An 18,242-nucleotide genomic window follows, 5' to 3' on the forward strand; every position below is an offset into this window, starting at 1 on the left:
AGAAGTGCATGGCTTATTTCTGTGCTATTCATCTAAAAGCTTTAGGTATAAAGATATCCCCCACCACCTGAATGGGCAGGTTTGGTGAAGTCATATGGTCATCTCAGTTCTGGTCTTGTCTGCCTTCTTCTCTTGGTGGTGAATTAAGGCAATCTGGGAAGGGCTAACAATTTTTCAGTAAAGGCATGGACTCTTCTTTAAAGAGGAGCACAAATTCCTATTCCCTCTAATTCCTGTCACAATGGAAACATTGCAGGAACTCAAAACACAATCTTTGTCAAACAGATGTAATTGTTTGCATCATCAGCCTTACAACTTTCTCTGAGTTTCTAATCTTCTCCTGCTGCCTGGAAAAAAGAAAATCAATGAGCAACATACAAAAGACTGAAGGTATCTGCAAACGACATAGACCTGTTTCATATTTAAAGATCACCCTTGTCATTATAAAAGCTATACACAGATATATTAAACATTTTATATGGTAAAATGAACTTCTGTTTCCCTAGCAAAGATAAGCTCCACACACACTACTGGCAAAATAAACCAAGCCCTGCTACTTTCTCAATTTTCCATCACACAGGGTTTCTCTTATTTAAAAGTCATTCTGAAAGGTTCCATGCCCTCTCTTTGGCCATTCTTTCTCCACCCACTTCAGCAGCATCTTCTCAATATCAACTCTTTGATATAATTTACAAAGATCGATTAGCTGCTCCACAGTTCTGTCGCTATTCCGTAACAAAAACTCCAAGGTGGGACTCTGCTGTTTCTGTTCCAGGAAGCATAATTCATCATAGGTCATTCCCCATTTGCTTGCAAAGTTTCTCCAGTTTTTCACTGTAGGGTGAGATGGATCCAACTTTATCCTCATCATATACAACAAGTCCTCATCATTGAGCAAGTCACTGATGGTTGGTGAGCGAGACATACATAAAGAGCAGGTGCCATTTTCGGTATGCGACTTCTTCAGAGCTAGAATTGCAATTATAAATAGGAAATTATTCCTTTGCTTTCTAAAACATAAAACTCAATAGCCTGGTTCAGACATAATGAGTCAGACCCAGTACACAACAGCTTATCAGACTGGAGCTGCAGGCTTCCCAACAGAGAGCTCCTCAGCAGTACCTATTACATGGCATTGTGCAGCTGTTCCATCATTTCTTCCTTAACAACTTTTCTGAGAAAATGTATGGAAGCAGCAGCAGGAAAATAGAAGAAGGTTACAGACTGAAGACAACATCCTGTAAAATTCTGTAAGGATACAATCATATGCTTATTTACAAAAAATTCCTTTAACTCCCAGCATTTCCCAGCCAGCCATGGTGGCTGGGGAATGCTGGGAATTGTAGGATTTTTTTTCTGTCTCAACATGTATAGGATTGTATCCTAAATAAGGCAGGCTCATCTGAAACACCCAGTGACTGACTGTGTACCCATGCAGACTCTTCTTATCCTTCCTTTCCTCCCATGCATGTCCCAGTTCAGCAAAGCTTGGTTTCTTAAGCTACAGTTTCCCATGTCATCAGAACTAGAAAACTGTCTTAAAGCACAATCCTGTGTGTGCTGAGGCAGAAAAATTCTTCCAGCTCCTAAGCATTGACCACTCCCTCCAAATATCTGAAAGCATATGAAAACATGGTTTATCAAGACTGGTAGTCCATCTTGTCTCCTATTGTCCAGGCTCACTGGCAGAGGCCTCCCCAGATCTTGGAAAAGGGACTTTCCTAAAGTGCCTATGTGGAATTCTTTGAACTATAAATGTCAGGGATGGAACCCTTGGTATTAGGAACAGAGGAACAGAGGAAGCTGCCTCATGCTGAGTAGGACCTTTGCTTTGTCTAGCCTAGTACTGCCAACCCTGACTGGCAGCAATTCTCCAGGGGTTCAGAAAGGAGCCTTTTTCAGGAGGGAGTTGCCAGGGAATGAACCTGAGATTTTCTGCGCGCAAAACAACTGTTCTACCACAGAGCCAGGACTCCTTTATGCATGCAAATCATGTGCTCTTGCTCTACCCCAGAGCTATAGCTATCTGAATAAAACAGAAGGCTAATTCCACTGCAATGCTGGATCATCTCAGGATAACTTTGTGAAGTGATCCTGTGACAACATGCTGCTGAGGATCCTGTTACGGCCATATCAGTTAACACCATGAGAGGAACAATGAGAGGATCATGACCCTGGATTCCTAATCACCCACCCCCATATACACCCAAGTTTGTTATGCAGATGAGACTGAAGTTCATTTTTTGTGTGTCCGTTTTACAGGATCACTCACCCGGCAACTACCAAACATGTCTGCGGAAGTCTAAGCTAAGGAACTTTGCTTTTAGAGCACAGATGTATTGAGATAAAATTTTGTCAGTTAATGCAATAAAGGCAATTTGTTTGCAGACTCACAATTCCAAACTTTGTGTTGAGAGTAAAGGATGCATTCAAGTGCAGGTGCTGCATTACCTGTAGGTGATTCACCAGAACTACTCTGGCTGTCATCATCTTCTGGCTACAAACAAAATAATCTTGCATTAAAGTCATGTTCAAAGAACGACAGGAAGTTTTATCAATGGAACCTGAACCTAGAAAAAGAAATAACTGGCTGATATTTCACCATAAAGAAAATAGGAGGGGTGAACCATTATATTCAGTGTTTTAAATCAGTCTTCCCCAATCCATCTGAAGCGCTTGAAAAAGGCTGGCTTAAAAAGATCTGTTTCTCAGAAGTAATTCTAGCACAAAAAGGAGGCACCTTATTCCCAAGGCCAAGAAGAACTGGATGTGGTTAGGTTGAAAAACCACCCGCGGCTGCTCATGCTATTCCCAAAAAGCTAGAAGCCCAGATTAAGCCCTTCCCCTCCCCACCTTTTTATTGTAGCTTTAAAGATAAAAGCAGAAGGGGTTTTCCCTTTAGATATTTTCAGTATACTACAGCTGGCTTTTGTGTCGTGTCATTCACCCGAGAATATCACAGAACACTCTAGAGAAGATCATATGCAGTGCATGCAAATACAGTTAAACTATGCAGTTATATAATATGTTGCAACCAGACATTTTTACCCGCCTACACTTAGCTGCGTTAATAAATCAATTCCAAATAATCTACATAGATAATATGTGTGGTACAGCCATGACAATTATCCACACAATGTCTAATCTGTCTTTTGGGGATGATCAGAATCAGAAGGCGGGAGGGAAGGAAGGTTAACGGCCCACACCTTTATCTTAAATGAAACTATTTATATTCTGTGCTCTTTGCCATATCCTCCACACTTCTACAATACTGACTAATGTCAGGAAATTATCCTTAACTCTGACACTTATCTAAAACTTAAATGTTACATACTAAACAGAAAGAGTTGGTATATTTCCATCTGGTGGCTTCTCTTTCTCAGCATTACATTAATTACTTTTTTTAAGTCAGGAGTTTAAAGACACCAAATGTTATTCAGCTGGGGCCTTCTCATTCCAATCCTCAGAAGAGTTGCTGAGCTGATATCCATATTTGAGGTTGGGACATGTTGTGGTGAAAGCGAAATTAACTGCTACAAATATTGAAGTCTCTCTAGTTCTCCAGTGCAATACAGAAATGCTAGGCCTAGTTTAAAGGGGAAGCAGAGAGAGAGGAAGGAATAAAATGCAGTGCAAAGAATACAGTGGGTTTTGGTGTAAATAATGGTGGCAGATCATGGATTACTCATGCACAGTTTACTGCAATGTATATGCAACCTGGGATCAGCTCAATTGGTTAACTGCGCCATGATGTCTGAACCTGCACACTGTGGGTTATTAGTGGATTAAATAATCCACAGTTAACCTAAAAATAAGGCATGGATTCACTGTGGGTAGTTTAACCTACAAATAAACCCTAGAACTGGTTCACATAACACAACAGCTGGGTAGGTGTAATAGGAGTTGAGGTCAAACAAATCCCTTTGCATGTATCATTTGTAGCACCTGTTCTGCAAGTTGGCATCATGCTTTAAAACAGACAAAACAGACAATGCAATGATCTGTAAAGTGTCACTTGAGTCATCATATGAACTTAGTCCCATCTTTCAAAGAACTTCACAAGAAATCATAAAACAAAACTAAAGTTTCAGTTTTTTCTCTGTGGTTTAATCCTCCTTTGATGACTGTACAAACTTTCCTTAACCTTTTGGCAAAAACACTATATAAAATAGAATGAAAGGGTAAAAACTACTGCCTTAAGGTTATGTCCGTTTTAATGCACACTATCTGATGCATTATAAATACTGTACAAGTACTAGCTATAAAATATTGCCATTTAACTAGGATTTTATTGCCTGTTAATAAATTGCAAGACCAGACAAAACTACAAATTGATGGAAGATGAGAAAAACCAGTATACCCTAAAGGTAAAACATGGCTTCTGGAAATCTATATACAATGAAAGATTTGTATAGAAAAACATGTTAAAATTTATTGCAAGCACAATTCCAGCTTAAATATGGTACAATGCCTGACCAAGAAATTTCATTGAGGATGAAATCCTGTTCTTGTGTTCTACCAGCTGAGTGGCTACAGGATTTGTCCAAAGTGGTACCACACTAGAAAGAACTCAAGACATGCTACTGGCTTTTAAGCTACACTGGCGATACACCTTGTAAGGAAATAGGAGGCTGCCTTATATGGCGTTAGACCCTTGGTCCATCTAGCCCGAAACTGCTGACGTTGGGTGAGACTGCACATCATGACAAGCAAGGATGGGAGGTTGCCTTGTCTGATAACTTGCCCCATTTTTCCTGACAGATGAATAGAAAGTTTCACTGGTTTCATAATTTTCTGCCCCTCTGCTCTGTTACCTTATTCACCACACATCCCAGCAGTCATTTGAGCAAAACTCCTTCCATTACTATATTGTTCCCTATCTATTGTTCCCTAAATGGCTTGGGTCCTGGTTACCTGAAGAAGTGCTTACATCCATATATGCCCGCCCGCCCCTTGAGATTTGCGGGAGAGGCCCTTCTCCGGGAACCCTCCGTGAAAGAAATTAGGAGGGTAGGTACTCGGAGGAGAGCTTTCTCTGTGGTGGCGCCCAATCTATGGAATGCGCTCCCCAGAGAGGTCCGCCTGGCGCTGTCGCTATTTGTTTTTCGGCGCCAGGCAAAGACCTTTTTATTTAAGCGTCATTTTAATTGTTAATAGTATTTGCTTATTTTATCTGGCCAGGGCGACTTATTTTATATTGTTACTTATTTTATATTGTTACTTATTTTATATTGTTATTTTTTGTATTTTAACTTTATGTTGTGAGCCGCCCCGAGGCTTCGGCGAATGGGGAGGCATAGAAATGTTTTAATAAATAAATAAATAAATAAATAAATAAATAAATAAATATTTCAACTGCCTATTCCTGATTGGTCTACTGAGATCTTGGGGCAGGTTCTCCCTCTTTGCCCTCTTAATAGCACCTCCATCCCTTTAATGCTTCCTGGCTAATCTAGCCTCTCAATATCTTTTTACATTAAAGAACACTTCTCCTGCCATGCATTTACCTATTTTTCACTGTTTCAAAAAAGGAATAAGTACATTACTCAGCCAATAGGAGCAAAGCAAGCCATGATGTGTGTGCTGTTAAGATGCCATGGATAGTAGAAACCAGATGCCTAGAGTGACCCCTCTGTTGCTAGTCTTTCCACGAGACTCTATGGTGCTTTTTCACCATGAATGGAACAATGGAGCTCCCAGGTCTGGATATCACAGTAACAATTGTAGCAAGCCGAAACCATACAACGAACCATCCTTTGTAGTTGTAGTTTCTGAAACAGGCTGTTGTTTTATCCAGAGCCAGTCATGGTTTATCACAACAAGCCCACTATGGTGATAAACCACAACTGCTTGTTGTAACATGCAAAACCAATCACTGAATGCCAGTGGCTCCCCAGGGTTTCAGGCAGGAGATTTTTCAGCTCTACCTGGGACCTTGCACATACAAGGCAGGCTCTCTGGCATTTAGTTATGGCTCCTCCCTAAAGACATGCACACTTAGAAGTCACAAGGGGAATGATGGGGAGGAGCACTTTGCCCAAAAAGGGAACACTAAATAAATTGCTTCCTAAGAACTTAAGCATATTATAAACCCTTCTTTTCCCTACAATCCTAACACATGCCTTGTCTCAAGCCGCCAGACATCCATCCTCAATACCACTTCATTCAGTTGGAGGTACTAAGAAAGTGCACGCCAAACAAGTAAGCAAGGAAAAATGCAACCATGTTTGAAAGCAACCTTCCACAACTCCCATTTTCTCCAGAGCATCATGACAATGTTGCATTCAACATACCCAGAAAATACCAGGTTGGGGACGGTTGCTCTAAAAATATGGCTACTGCAAATGTCTTCCATATCTCCCCTTAATATACAGAATACCAAGCTTGAGCTGAACTGTGTTGCTCTGATACTCTTTCCCCAAAACAGCAGGAAGCAGCATCTTCCCCAACCATAGAGGAAGCACTCTCACACATTTGCAGCTAAGCTCTCTGTTGACAGACGCCAGACACTACGTGACAATGGTGTGCACTGCTGGCAAGCATCCACGACCATGCTGGCCTTGTGGAATAGCAGCTCAGATGCACACAGCAGAGCAGCAAGTGCACACAGTAATCTGCAGCAGCCTCTAAAGGGAAAAGGGAGTGCGAGTGGCTGAGGTATTAGCAACAGCAGAGGGCTCTAATGGTGCAGCTTCACTGGCTGCTAGTTCTTTTTCAGTCTCACTGACTGATTTGGAACTACAGAAAACTTTGAACAAGTGTGGGATCAGGTTTCCTCCAGGACCAAATGTTCTCATATTAACTTGCCCACCTGCAAGGCTCTTAAGTGGAAGCCTTCTCTGATTGGGCCCACCTTCAGAATTGTGGTTGGTAACCAGGGTTATGGACTCTTTGATAGCAGTGCCTCATCTCCTTCCTAGTTTCGCAGATCAGTCTGAAATAACACTTCTCCTGGAAGTAGCAGTAAGATGCCACTACTTAAGAAGTCTTATGCTTCATGTATCAAGAGTCGTCTACCATGATAAGTTGGCAGTCTTTTGTTTACCTGTTGTATCAGGCCCGAATCTGAGGTTAGACTTCTGATGTTAATGGTTGCTATTTCCAACGTCACCTTTTCTGTTTGGTACTCCTCATCTAAAAGACAAACATTAGAATCTGAAACATTAAGCACATTCAATCCTCTTAATCAAAACATTTGCTTTCTAAAATTGTGCAAACTTAGGAACAATCATTTGAGCTAGGCATCAGCAGAAGGAAAGCTGCACGCAATCCATGCAGCTCCACACGTAACATTCAGCAGAACTAGAGCTCTATGTACCAGAGATTGCAGAAGGGACTAACCTGAGGACAACATCAGCTGCCACTGGCTCCCAGACTGCATGAAAAGCCCTGCATGTGCACATAATGAGAGGAGACTCCATTACCCCTTCCCTGAAACAAAACACTGCAGTAGCCTTGTCACCAGACATCAGCCATAGCAGCACTTGACTGCAAAACAGAGTCTTGCTCATGCTGCATTTAAAGGCATCATATTTTGAAATGCCCCCACTTCCATGTGATCTGATAAAGTTACGAGTTATGTTTATCCCAAGGCCATAAAAAGCTTCCTCCATTCATTCCTGCATATCCAGTTATTCTTCAAAGTTACAAGAGCAGACCAAGGTGTTTTTCTTCTCCTGTACACAGATGTTACATCTACCAACTCAGAGCCCAATGGACATTCACAAATGATTTTCCCTTCCATTGCAGGCTCCTTCAGTTCTATTGCTAGGGTGTCTCCAAGCAGGAAGGGACAGATAATCATAGGAGAAAGCAAGAACAGAAAATGGAATCCACCAATTTATTCTAGTTTACAGAGGAGTTTGCAAGGGGAAGGAATTCAGTTAGCTTATACCCAATTCCTGCCACTGCTGTTCAACTTCAATATGTCCCCAAATATGGAATGTGCCCCCTCCAGAGCTACAGTTGGACCCTACTGTCTTGGCTTTAGAAAGACTGTAAAGATGCATCTTTTCAAGTTCACCTTTCTTTCATGCTTTCATCTCTTATAATGCTCCTGTTTTTTATTGTTGGAAAGGGCTATTTTTAAAAATTATTGTATACAACCTGGATGGCTTTTCAGCAGATAAGGCTGTGGAATGATGAAATCTATTGCACAAAGCTGTTTTCATTGGGAAGGAATGGCAATCATCCACTTTTGTTCCTGGAGCTGGATTACCTTCCCCACAAATCCAAGCTGACAGGCTCAATAATGTCAAAGGGGTGGGGGCCCACTCTAAAGCCCCAGCCCTCCCCTCCCCTGACATTATCTACTCCATCCCAGTCATTTTTCAAATATATCTGTATCTGTATCTATCTATGCAGACAGAGGCACCTCTCTCTGCACGGAGACAGTGACTCAGCAGGGCTTGCAGGAACGGGCTCCTGCAAGTCCCAGGTAAGTCGACTCCTTATTTTCTGTGCTGTTTGCATCCCAGTCAGGGCATGGGCCATTCAGGAAAGGGGAACTGGGGGTTGGGGAGGGCATGTGGCAGAACCACAGAGAATGCTGACCCTCCATGGACCAGATGACGGCCATGGACCAGAGATTGCCTTCTCTAGTTTAATTCTTGTCTTCCCTCTTTATGCAAAAAGCAGCATGGGGAATTTTTTTATTGGGAGACCAACAGGAGGGAAATCACATGGGCCTGCTAAAGTCATGACCCTGTTTGCTCCTCACCAGTCTGCCATTTTTATTAGAAAACCATGGCTATTATTTGTCTTCACAAAATTAACATCCTGTCTTGTTTAATGTTAACCCAAAAGCAATTCCTAGAATAAAATACTAAAAATATTTACTAAGGAGTAACAGGATTCTTTTAAAAGGTTAATTTTTGTTAACACAACATTTTAACCACTTTTCAGGACAAATGATATATATATATATATATATATATATATATATATATATATATGACATCAGCTAAGATTCCCAAGCAATTCTATAACTGATAGGCAGCAGTGAATCCAATTTGAGAACCACCACAGGCTGAAAGATAAAGGTTTTCAAAGTTCTTCCAAACCCAAAATTGTTGGGGTCATGTGTACCTCTCTGTGGACGGAATTTCATAGGTCTGGCCCACCACCAAAGCAGCCCCGTCTCTGTGATCTAGCAATATAACTGACTGGATTAGGCTAAAGGTATCCAGAAGTGGATAAACCCAAACATGGCTCCTTCAATGACAAAACACGAGACAGTCTCTTTGCAAGCAGACCTTTACTGGCACTTTGCAACTACAAGACACAGTAATTCTAAAAGCCTTTTAGTAGCCAGTCAGTGTGAGGGCCCCAACATTGAGTAGTGAGAACACTGGCCCCAGAAGAGGAAGAAAGGGGAGTGGTCACTGCACCTGCAAAGCAAAGGCGGAGATCAGATGGGGCCTTTGCCAGTCACATCTTCATAGCCAGCTGGCACACAGAACAGTCCAACACCTAGACCTGCTTGCTGTTACCTTTACTGCTGCCTCCCCCACAGAGTGGCACACCTTCTGCTGCTCCCACTGTCTGCCACCATGCCCCCCTCCCCCAGCATCAAGTGGTGAGAGCACTGGCACGAGGGGGAGGAAGAAAGGGCAGTAGTTGCGGCCTCTGCAAAGCAGAGGCACAGTCAAGGAGGGGCCTGCACTAGCCATGCCTTCATAGCCAGTCAGCGCCCAGGGCAGGGCCCTTGGGCAGCTGCTTAAGGGCATCATCCATTTGATACCTGTTTGGTGTTGCTTCAGGTGTCAGGTTTTCTACAAGGGTTACTTTGGGCCTATTGTTGTTATTTAGTGTTGCTTTTATACTGCTATACTATTTATTTTTTATTTTAGAGTGTTTTATTGTGTATTTTGTAACTAAATTTGTATACCACCCAGAGAACCCAATTGGCTTTGGATCAGTATAAAAATGTAGTAGTAATGGGAATAATAAGCTGGAAGCTACACCTCTGAGCATGTCAGCAATGGTAGTTGAACCTAACCTAAGGACTTCTCTCCAGAACCTGTTCCTTTCCATAACTCTGGGGCTCTACCCTCAGGGTGGCTGCCACTGTTGAAAGGCCTGCCAGTGAGAGCAGCGCAAGCTCTCCAACTGGGCTGCTCTCTCCCAACTCCTCAGCATGGCATCATGGACTGGGCAAGGCAACCGCTCTTCCTCTTCCTTGACTCCTCTCCCATCCCTTCCCAAACATTCCTGCTCTCCCGGTTGGGCTGGGAACCTGTGGGCAGCAACCTTCAGGGCACTTCAAAGGCCTGAGCCTCTGCTTGGTCACTCAAAACTCCCACCTCCTTTGTCTCACTTTGCACTGAGTTCTGCTCTTGATCTTGTGTAGGGGTCTAGTCCTTTATATGTTATTGGAGTTTAACACCCAGCATTCCTCACCCCTGGCCATGCTGGCTATGGATGATGAGAGATGGAATCCAATAATTGGGGGGGGGGGGGCACACATTACCCATCCCTGCTCTTTGGGATCTTCCTACCCTTAAGGAGTCAATTCTTGACTGGAGTGACAATGAAATAAAATAAGCAGAATAACTCTAGTACACATGTGGCCCCTTTACTACTGAGCTATATTAGATTGCAGATAAATCCTATGTATACTTTCAGTGTGTAAAGTACCATTCATGCTTATATTACATTTTAAGCTTTTTTATTGTTAAAAGTTACAAATAAATAGCTACTGGAATTTTGCACTTACCTTTTGGTAGAGCTGTATCTTGAACAGGGTATTTTTCTGTCTGTCTCAAAGAAAGCCAAAACAAACAAACAAGGGCGGGGGGGGGAGGGAGGGGACAATGTTTTCTTCAATTATAACAGATGTATTTTGGCAAACCAAATATTTACAGGCTTGTGAAGTATCTTTAGTTCATTCTTCTGTGTTAAACATAGCCCACCAGTCATATCCCCAACAATCCTAACCTCTTGAGACAGGAAAGAAAAATTAGTGGAAATTGATCAAGTCATTTAAGGTCTCACAACAGAATCTGACATCACAGGAGTCATGGATTGCTCCCATGTCAAACAAACTCTTTTCCCCTCCGTAATTTGTAACACAACATGCCCTATATCCTGACATCATTATGACATACATTTCCCTGCTCTCTTCCACATTTTATAGGAAGATGATACACAAGGTGTAATGAAGGTTAGGATTCTGGGTACTGTGTGTGCATTACAGACAGAGGAAGATAATTCAACATGTGGCTAGCTGTTGGTTTCGGTGGCAGCTCTTGTTTTTTTCAGAAGTTCTGGCCATGCCCTGAGATAGTCTGGTATATGGTTTGTGCAACTATGTTTCACCAAATGATATGCAACACAGATCCAAGGTTTACACCACACATCTGAGGTTAAGTATTTTAAAAAAAACATTCTTTGCCATGGGGAAATACTAAAGAAGTCATCTGCATGGAAAATGAAAGGGAGATTGTTCTGTGGTAGAGGAACTTGCAAAGAACAGTTATAAATGTTGGAAGAGATGGCAACAGTGGGTAGCATAAAATAGCTTGTACTTTACGAAATTCCTTTGTAGGAGACTAGTATCAGGAAATAATATTTTGGGAAAAGGAATGATGATAACAATTAAACCCTTAGAAGATTTCCCAAAGATGTATTTTTCTGGGCTGAGCATTGTACGGTAGCTGCAAATCACCATTAGTGACTCTCTTGCTTTAAGGCAATTTTTATTTTCTCTCTACAAGTCAGTGCAGCAAATGTGGAAAAAATCAACTTCTCCACTTGCCTAACACCAGTTGCCCAAGATATGTTCATGTCCGACTCCTTTACCATTGGTTCTCATGCTCCATCTTGCCTCTTCTGCAGCTACTCCCCACTGCTTCTACTGCAACACCCCGTGCCACCTGCTGTCTTTACAACTTCTCCACATGTCCAATGGTCATATTAAAAGGACTTTGATGACCACATGAAACCGTGTATGGAGACACCATACTACTTTTACACAGATTCTGCTCATATATACATGTACAAATTTACTACTAAATTGTAAAATTACATTAACATCCCATCAGAGTCCTTTGTTACATATCTACATACATACAGATTCCGTGGGTCCCAACAGAAAGATTATTTGCATGGTCATCTATCCCAAGTTTAAAGTGACACAACTGTCATATAGTTCTTTAAATCAGGGTGGCCAACTTGTGGCCAGTAATGCCCATCAACCCTGACCAGCACAGCCAGCAGTGAGGGATGATGGGAATTATATTTGAAGATATCTGGAACAACACAAGCTGCCCCAATATAAATAAACATTTGTGGAGCCCACCGAGTAAAATATCAGCTAGCTGCATATCTCATTTCTGTCAATAACCACCAGTGAGTTATATTCCTGTTCTATGAGTATTAAGAACTATGAAATGGTTGCTTGCATTTCTAATAACCAAATTAACTATTATATTTACATTACAATAAATACAGGAAGCTACATACTTCTTCTGAAGATAAAGTGCTAGGATCAATATCTTCTACTGGCTCTTTAGTTGCCTGATCTGCTGGAAAAAATAAAGAAGGATTTCTATTTATGTTTTTCAATATCTCATGTTCACTTTAATGGGTGAAAAATACATAGTATAACTATATAAATGGAAATCCATAATACACAAATATGTCTTACAGGATGATCTTTAGTAATAGTAAAAATCTCACTGGCATTTTTCACAAAGTTTAGTGACAGCCACAAATGATTTGGCCAAGACTGATTCAGGAATAGTTTGGACATAACAATTCTAGTCTAATAAACCAGTATTCTGCAGACCAGGAACAAACCATGTGCTTGTGCATTTATTCCCTCCAAATTGCTCCTGTTCTCTCTTCCTCTTACATGCTCAACTTTTGCAAATATTTCCTAGTTTCTTGAAACACGATTTCCCATAATATCCAAACTGAGAAATTGGGTACGTTTCCCATGTCTTTCCTTAAAAGTTCTAACATTCTGTCAAACTTGAATTTCCATGCTGTATCTCATGGGAGAGCAAATCATTATCTTTACTTTTAGATATGAAATATATTGAAATAGATTCTAGAATTCACCATATAGGAACACAGGGCACTGCCTTATACTGTTTTCAGACCACTGGTCCCCATCTAGCCCAGTACTGTCAACATGACAGGCACAATTTCAAACAGGATTCATTCCTAGCCCTAGCTGGTGATTCTGAGGACTGAATCTGGGATCTTCTGTAGGCAAAATATGTGCTGTATGACCCATGAATGCCTTATGTACCACCCTGCATATTGGCAAAATTTAGAAAATGAATTGTTTTAAATCACTCAATGCTTCATAAATTCAGCTTGCTTAAAGTGATTAAAGTAAAATTTATCACTTTACTTATCTTTTTCCAGTTAAAATTAATCACTTTACTTATTGTTTTCCAGTAACACTTTGTTTTTCTGCAACACTTCCATGAAAGTATAACACTTCTGTATTCATCATTCCATCACGCAACACTAGATTCTGTTGGTTTTACTCCACTTAGTTGGTGTGCTTTATGAAATATGTAAAATATTTTAAACAATTTCCTTAAATATTAATATATATTGAATACTGATGTCCTTTTTCCATATATGCTACCATTGACCCTTAATTCTTCCTTCCTAAATATTGTTGTCATTTCTACATTCATATATGTTTTAACCTTACATTGGCCCAACATTTACAAGATTGTTTTTATTTGTGAAATTGTTTTCACGGTCATATATCCTTTCAATTCTGTTAATACTTTTTGTAATTAACAATAACAAGTCAATAACTAACAGTAATTCTATTAATACTTATCCTTCAATTAAACAAATCTGGAAATATTCAAATCATGGGGATGCCACATGCTCATCTCTGATTTTATTTCCAGCTGAGATCTCATTGTTCTTTTCATTAACCAGATGTTAACATTTGTGCTTCTTACACTCTTTTGACCTATACATTTGTATTTAGCAATGGCCCTTTTTGCTTTTCCAGCAGATAAATCATATACTGTAGTTATAGCAGTGGCAGATAGAATTGGAGAAAAAGCAGCTCACCATTCTAGATGTTACAAGCTAAATCAGAATATCCTCTTCCACACGGTACAGTTCAAGATTTTCCTATGGGTTTAGAACCAATTTGTATTTCAAAATGTTTCTTTGCACACTTATCTGCCTTTGGTTGGAGCAACAGCAACACATAGCTGCCTAAATCAGACAATGGGTCATGTAACCCGGTATGATCGACAATGACTTGCAATAATGCTCCATGGTTTCATGAAGAAGCTTTTCCTGGAGATGCCAGAGATTAAACCTGGGACCTTCTGCATGCCAAGCAGGTGCTCTGTGACTGAAGTATGGCCTCTCCCCCAGCCAAGCCTCCCACTTCGAGCCATTCAGCACATTTTCCAGAGATGTTCTTGTTTGAAATTTAGTGGCCACATCAGATACTACCATTGTTTTGCTAAAGTTAATGCTGCACTGTGCCATTCTTAATCTTCATAGGTTTGCATACAAAATATCTCATTCCTGTATAGCAGCCCTTGATTCTTGTATGGGAATGCTGACATCTTGCAATACTGCAGGATGCACATACAGTTTGTAAAAATGGAAGTCTACTTGTTTAGGAGCTAGTCTATGTCAAATCTCCTGACTGATAAGGCAGGATTGATAAGGCGAGGTATCCTTCATTTTTAATGTTACCACAACTAAGACCAGAGGAAAAGCCATGCTGGATCAGACCAAGAGTCCATCTAATTCAGCATTCTCTTGACACAAGCTGCCTGTGAGTAACCCTCAAGCAGGACAGGAGTGAAATTGCACCTTCCCACAAGCAACTGGTCCACATAAGCATACTGCTTCTGATACTAGACATAGCATATAGTCATCAGGACTAGAAATCATTAATAGACTTATCCTCCATGAATTTGTCCAATTCCCTTTTACAGCCATCTAAATTGGTTGCCATCACTCCATCCTGTGGAAGTAAATCCCATTGTTAATAATGCACTATGTAAGGAAGTACTTCCTCATCTCTTTCCTGAATCCCTCACCAATCAGCTTCATGGGAGAACACAAGGCTCTAGTGTTATGAAAAAGGAAGAAAAATGTCTTCATATCCTCTTTCTGTATATGTAGATAATTGTGTATTCTTCCATTATATCTTGCCATACTTGCCTTTTTGTAACGCTAAACAGTCAAGATGTAACATTTCTTCATAGGGTTATCATGCTACAACAAGGCATCATGTGTACTACCCAAAGCTCTTTGGCGAAAGGATGGAGTAATAATAAATAAATGTCACAGAGAAAAATAGATTTCTAGCTTTCTCTCTGCATGTACTAACACTGCAGGCTTAGGCAGATTTAAGTATGGAAATACTCTTAAACAGGTGGTTCCCTTACATCCTTACCTGAAGTGATATTTTTCTGTGATGACTGCACTATGTACCCTGCTTATTGGTTAAACTAACTCCAAGACCTGGCTTGACTGCCAAAGAAAATATAGAAGAGCCAGCACTTGCCTTGACAAATGAACAGACCAAACCCTATGCATATGAATTGAATGTAAGTCTCACTGAGTTTGAGAGTTCTTATTCTCAGATATCTAGAATCAGGTAAATGGGTATTTGCTGTATATTGTGATTTCATAAGTCTGTTCATTTGTGTTAACTCTTTGAAGGATTCCTATGTGTAAGAGGTTGTTTGTTTGTTTTTTAAAGTTAAAGCAGCTGAAAACTTGTCAGCAAGGTCCCATGCCAAAATTCCTGGATACTTTCACAATCCTTTTCCAAACATCTTATGCCTTGATGCTTTATGAAGCTCCAACTCAATGGTGTTTGAAGGATTTAAAAAACCAAAGGACACCGAGAATCATGGCTGCTTTTCTAAAATCTTCAAACAGGAAGGAACAGAGTAGTCCTTTGTAACATTATCTCTGGGACAAATGTTTCAGTAGCTTTTCTGCAGAGTTGTATTATTTGTTCTGTTTCACAGATTCAACCTTAATTATCCGGAACACCATTTATTCTGTACCATGTAACATTACAGGTTCCTTTACTGGGTCAAACTATGTGTTTCTTCAGCTCAATATTGTATATCTGCAAAATCATGGCCAGACAGAGTACCTGTCTTTCCCATCAACTGCTACCTTATCCTTTTAACTGGAAATGGCAGGGATTGAATCAGGGGTCTTCTACCTGCAAATGTATGCAATTCTCCTATGCTATAGTTTCCTAGCTATAGTCCTTCCTGTTTGAAGATCTGGGGTAGGGGGAGTGCACACACACTAGAAAACCATGTTGACTTCCCTCAGATACACATAAGGAGTAAGACTGAGAGCATAAGAAGGAAAATGTGACCCACTTTGAGTTTGTTATAAGAAAAATGTTAGATATAAATCTAATAACTGAATAAATATTGAATATGAAACTATAAAATTAGAGTGCATCAAATTCTAATCCTCCATTACTATTTCAAAAGGTGATTATGTAAACCTTATTTGGCTTTGGACATCAGCAAGAGACATGAAGAATTAAATAAACTACTCCCTCCCAATCATAATTACTAAATTTAAAAACTAGAGGTGTTTTTTACCAGTTCCATTATTAAAGCACTTATTCTCGGTTAGACAGCACTAACATGAATGAAGTATTGTTTTTCAACCTTTAGTTTCTGCCCTGCAGTGAATAAGGAAAAGTAGCATCATGTGATCTCCTTGTAAATGTCATTCATGGTCCATTTTAAGCTAAATAATATCCTTAGTACAATCATGAACACAAGTTTTAGGACAATGCATGTGTAATTACTTTAGCATTTGACAAAGTCAGTCAGAGGTTTCCACGTATATTTCTTTTAACTGATACACAAAACAAATGTAATTTGAGAAATATTATTGATTTCAATAGGATTTGCTTTCTTGAATATACGCTTAAGTAAGAGTAAACCTGTTTAAGATTCTATGGTACCTGTTTTAAGACCCTACAATAAAAAACACAGAAGTACTTTACAAGTCAGATCTCCATTAAAACAGTTTCGCTCTTAAAAAAAAATAAATAAAAAGGATAGAGGTAGAAATGTTGGTCACCTTTGCCTGAATGACCTATACAAACCATTTTCTTGGTCTAGCATAACTGAAACTTTTAATGAGCCAAATTACACCTCGATAGAAATTTGTTCTTGCTGAAGGATATAGAAAATTCACAAGTTTCAGGATAAGACAAATTTTCGCAGCAATTTTACTGCACTTCAGAAAGACGCTGCAGGGCTTAATTTACTTCGCCTTTGAGTGAATGATTCATTAAGTCCTTTGAGGGTGATGAGCTCCAGTAAATGCCTTTTAAAAGCGTTCTCAATCCAACGCGCACATGCACACAAAAACGAGGGGGGCGGGGGGGTGCCAAGGCCCTCCAAGTTCAACTCCCAAGTGCGTAAATGTTTTCTGCCGCGCATCTGACCAGCCAGACACCTGGGGCGGGGGGCGGGGGGCTGGAAGAAACGGCGTCACCTCCGAATGACTTGCGAGGAAAGACGCGACAGCAATCCACCCTTCCCAAAAAAAAAGACAACAAACTTCCACCCCCGTGTGCGCACACCGCCACCTCGAGCCCCAGAGAGGGGCTTGCCGGAGCTATGGCTGCCTCCGCCTCTTTGCTCCTCCACACGCGACAAGAGCGGCCCCCGCCGGAGGGCGCTGGCGGTGGGCGGACCAGTGTCCACCCGGCAAGTTCGCGCGTCGGCCCCTGCGGCCACCGCCAGGTCCCGCCTCCCTTGCTCTGCCCAGCTCCACCTCGCCCCTCCGGAGTCCGCATGCTCCAGGTCACAAAAGACGCGCGAGCGCCGCTCTCCCGCCAGTCGGGCGCGGGGAAGCGGCAGCCACAAAGCGGGTGCACTGTACCTTCAGGCAGAGGGTCTCCGAGAGAAGCCATGGGGGGACGCAGTGGGGGAGGGAGGAGAGCCGAGGCAAGCGGGAAAGAAAGGGTGCGCCGGGGGTCGCCGCACTCCCTGCGGCCGGCCAAGTCCTCCCGCGCCCTCAAGCCGCGTGGCCGTTGCAGCCGCCTCCTGCCGCGCTTCTTTTCCCCCACGTTTCCTCGCGTGGGATTGATTGAAGTCCTAGCCCAGCTCTTCCTTTTGCAGGGGAAGAGTCTGCGAAGGGAGCGGAAGCTGCAGGTAAAGCCCAGACGAGCAGGGGAAGAAGCATGTGCGGGGCGGGGGGAGATCTATTCTCCCCACCCCCAAGCAGTGCTTCAT

At 41.4% G+C, this 18,242-nt stretch overlaps 1 protein-coding gene across 1 annotated transcript; it reads right to left on the reverse strand.

The window, feature by feature from the left end:
- Positions 1 to 588: 588 nt before the first annotated feature.
- On the reverse strand, positions 589 to 17,920 carry EDARADD (EDAR associated death domain). The gene is made up of 6 exons (XM_044448875.1): positions 17,890 to 17,920; positions 12,466 to 12,527; positions 10,718 to 10,757; positions 7,046 to 7,134; positions 2,452 to 2,497; positions 589 to 969 (listed from the first exon to the last, which is right to left on the reverse strand). The coding sequence occupies exons 1-6, from the start codon at positions 17,918 to 17,920 to the stop codon at positions 593 to 595; spliced, it is 645 nt and encodes a 214-aa protein (XP_044304810.1). The 3' UTR covers positions 589 to 592.
- Positions 17,921 to 18,242: the final 322 nt, after the last annotated feature.

Source organism: Varanus komodoensis, unplaced genomic scaffold (assembly GCF_004798865.1).
Source record: "Varanus komodoensis strain SLA01 unplaced genomic scaffold, ASM479886v1 scaffold1, whole genome shotgun sequence".
Classification (NCBI taxonomy): Eukaryota; Metazoa; Chordata; class Lepidosauria; order Squamata; family Varanidae; genus Varanus; species Varanus komodoensis.

Coding starts and splice junctions, on each gene's coding strand:
- EDARADD (XM_044448875.1), bottom strand. CDS start 17,920: ATGGCTTCTCTCGGAGACCCTCTGCCTGAAG. Junction 12,528..17,889: donor CGGAGACCCTCTGCCTGAAG/GTACAGTGCACC, acceptor TATTTTTTCCAG/CAGATCAGGCAACTAAAGAG. Junction 2,498..7,045: donor ATTCGGGCCTGATACAACAG/GTAAACAAAAGA, acceptor TTTTGTTTGTAG/CCAGAAGATGATGACAGCCA.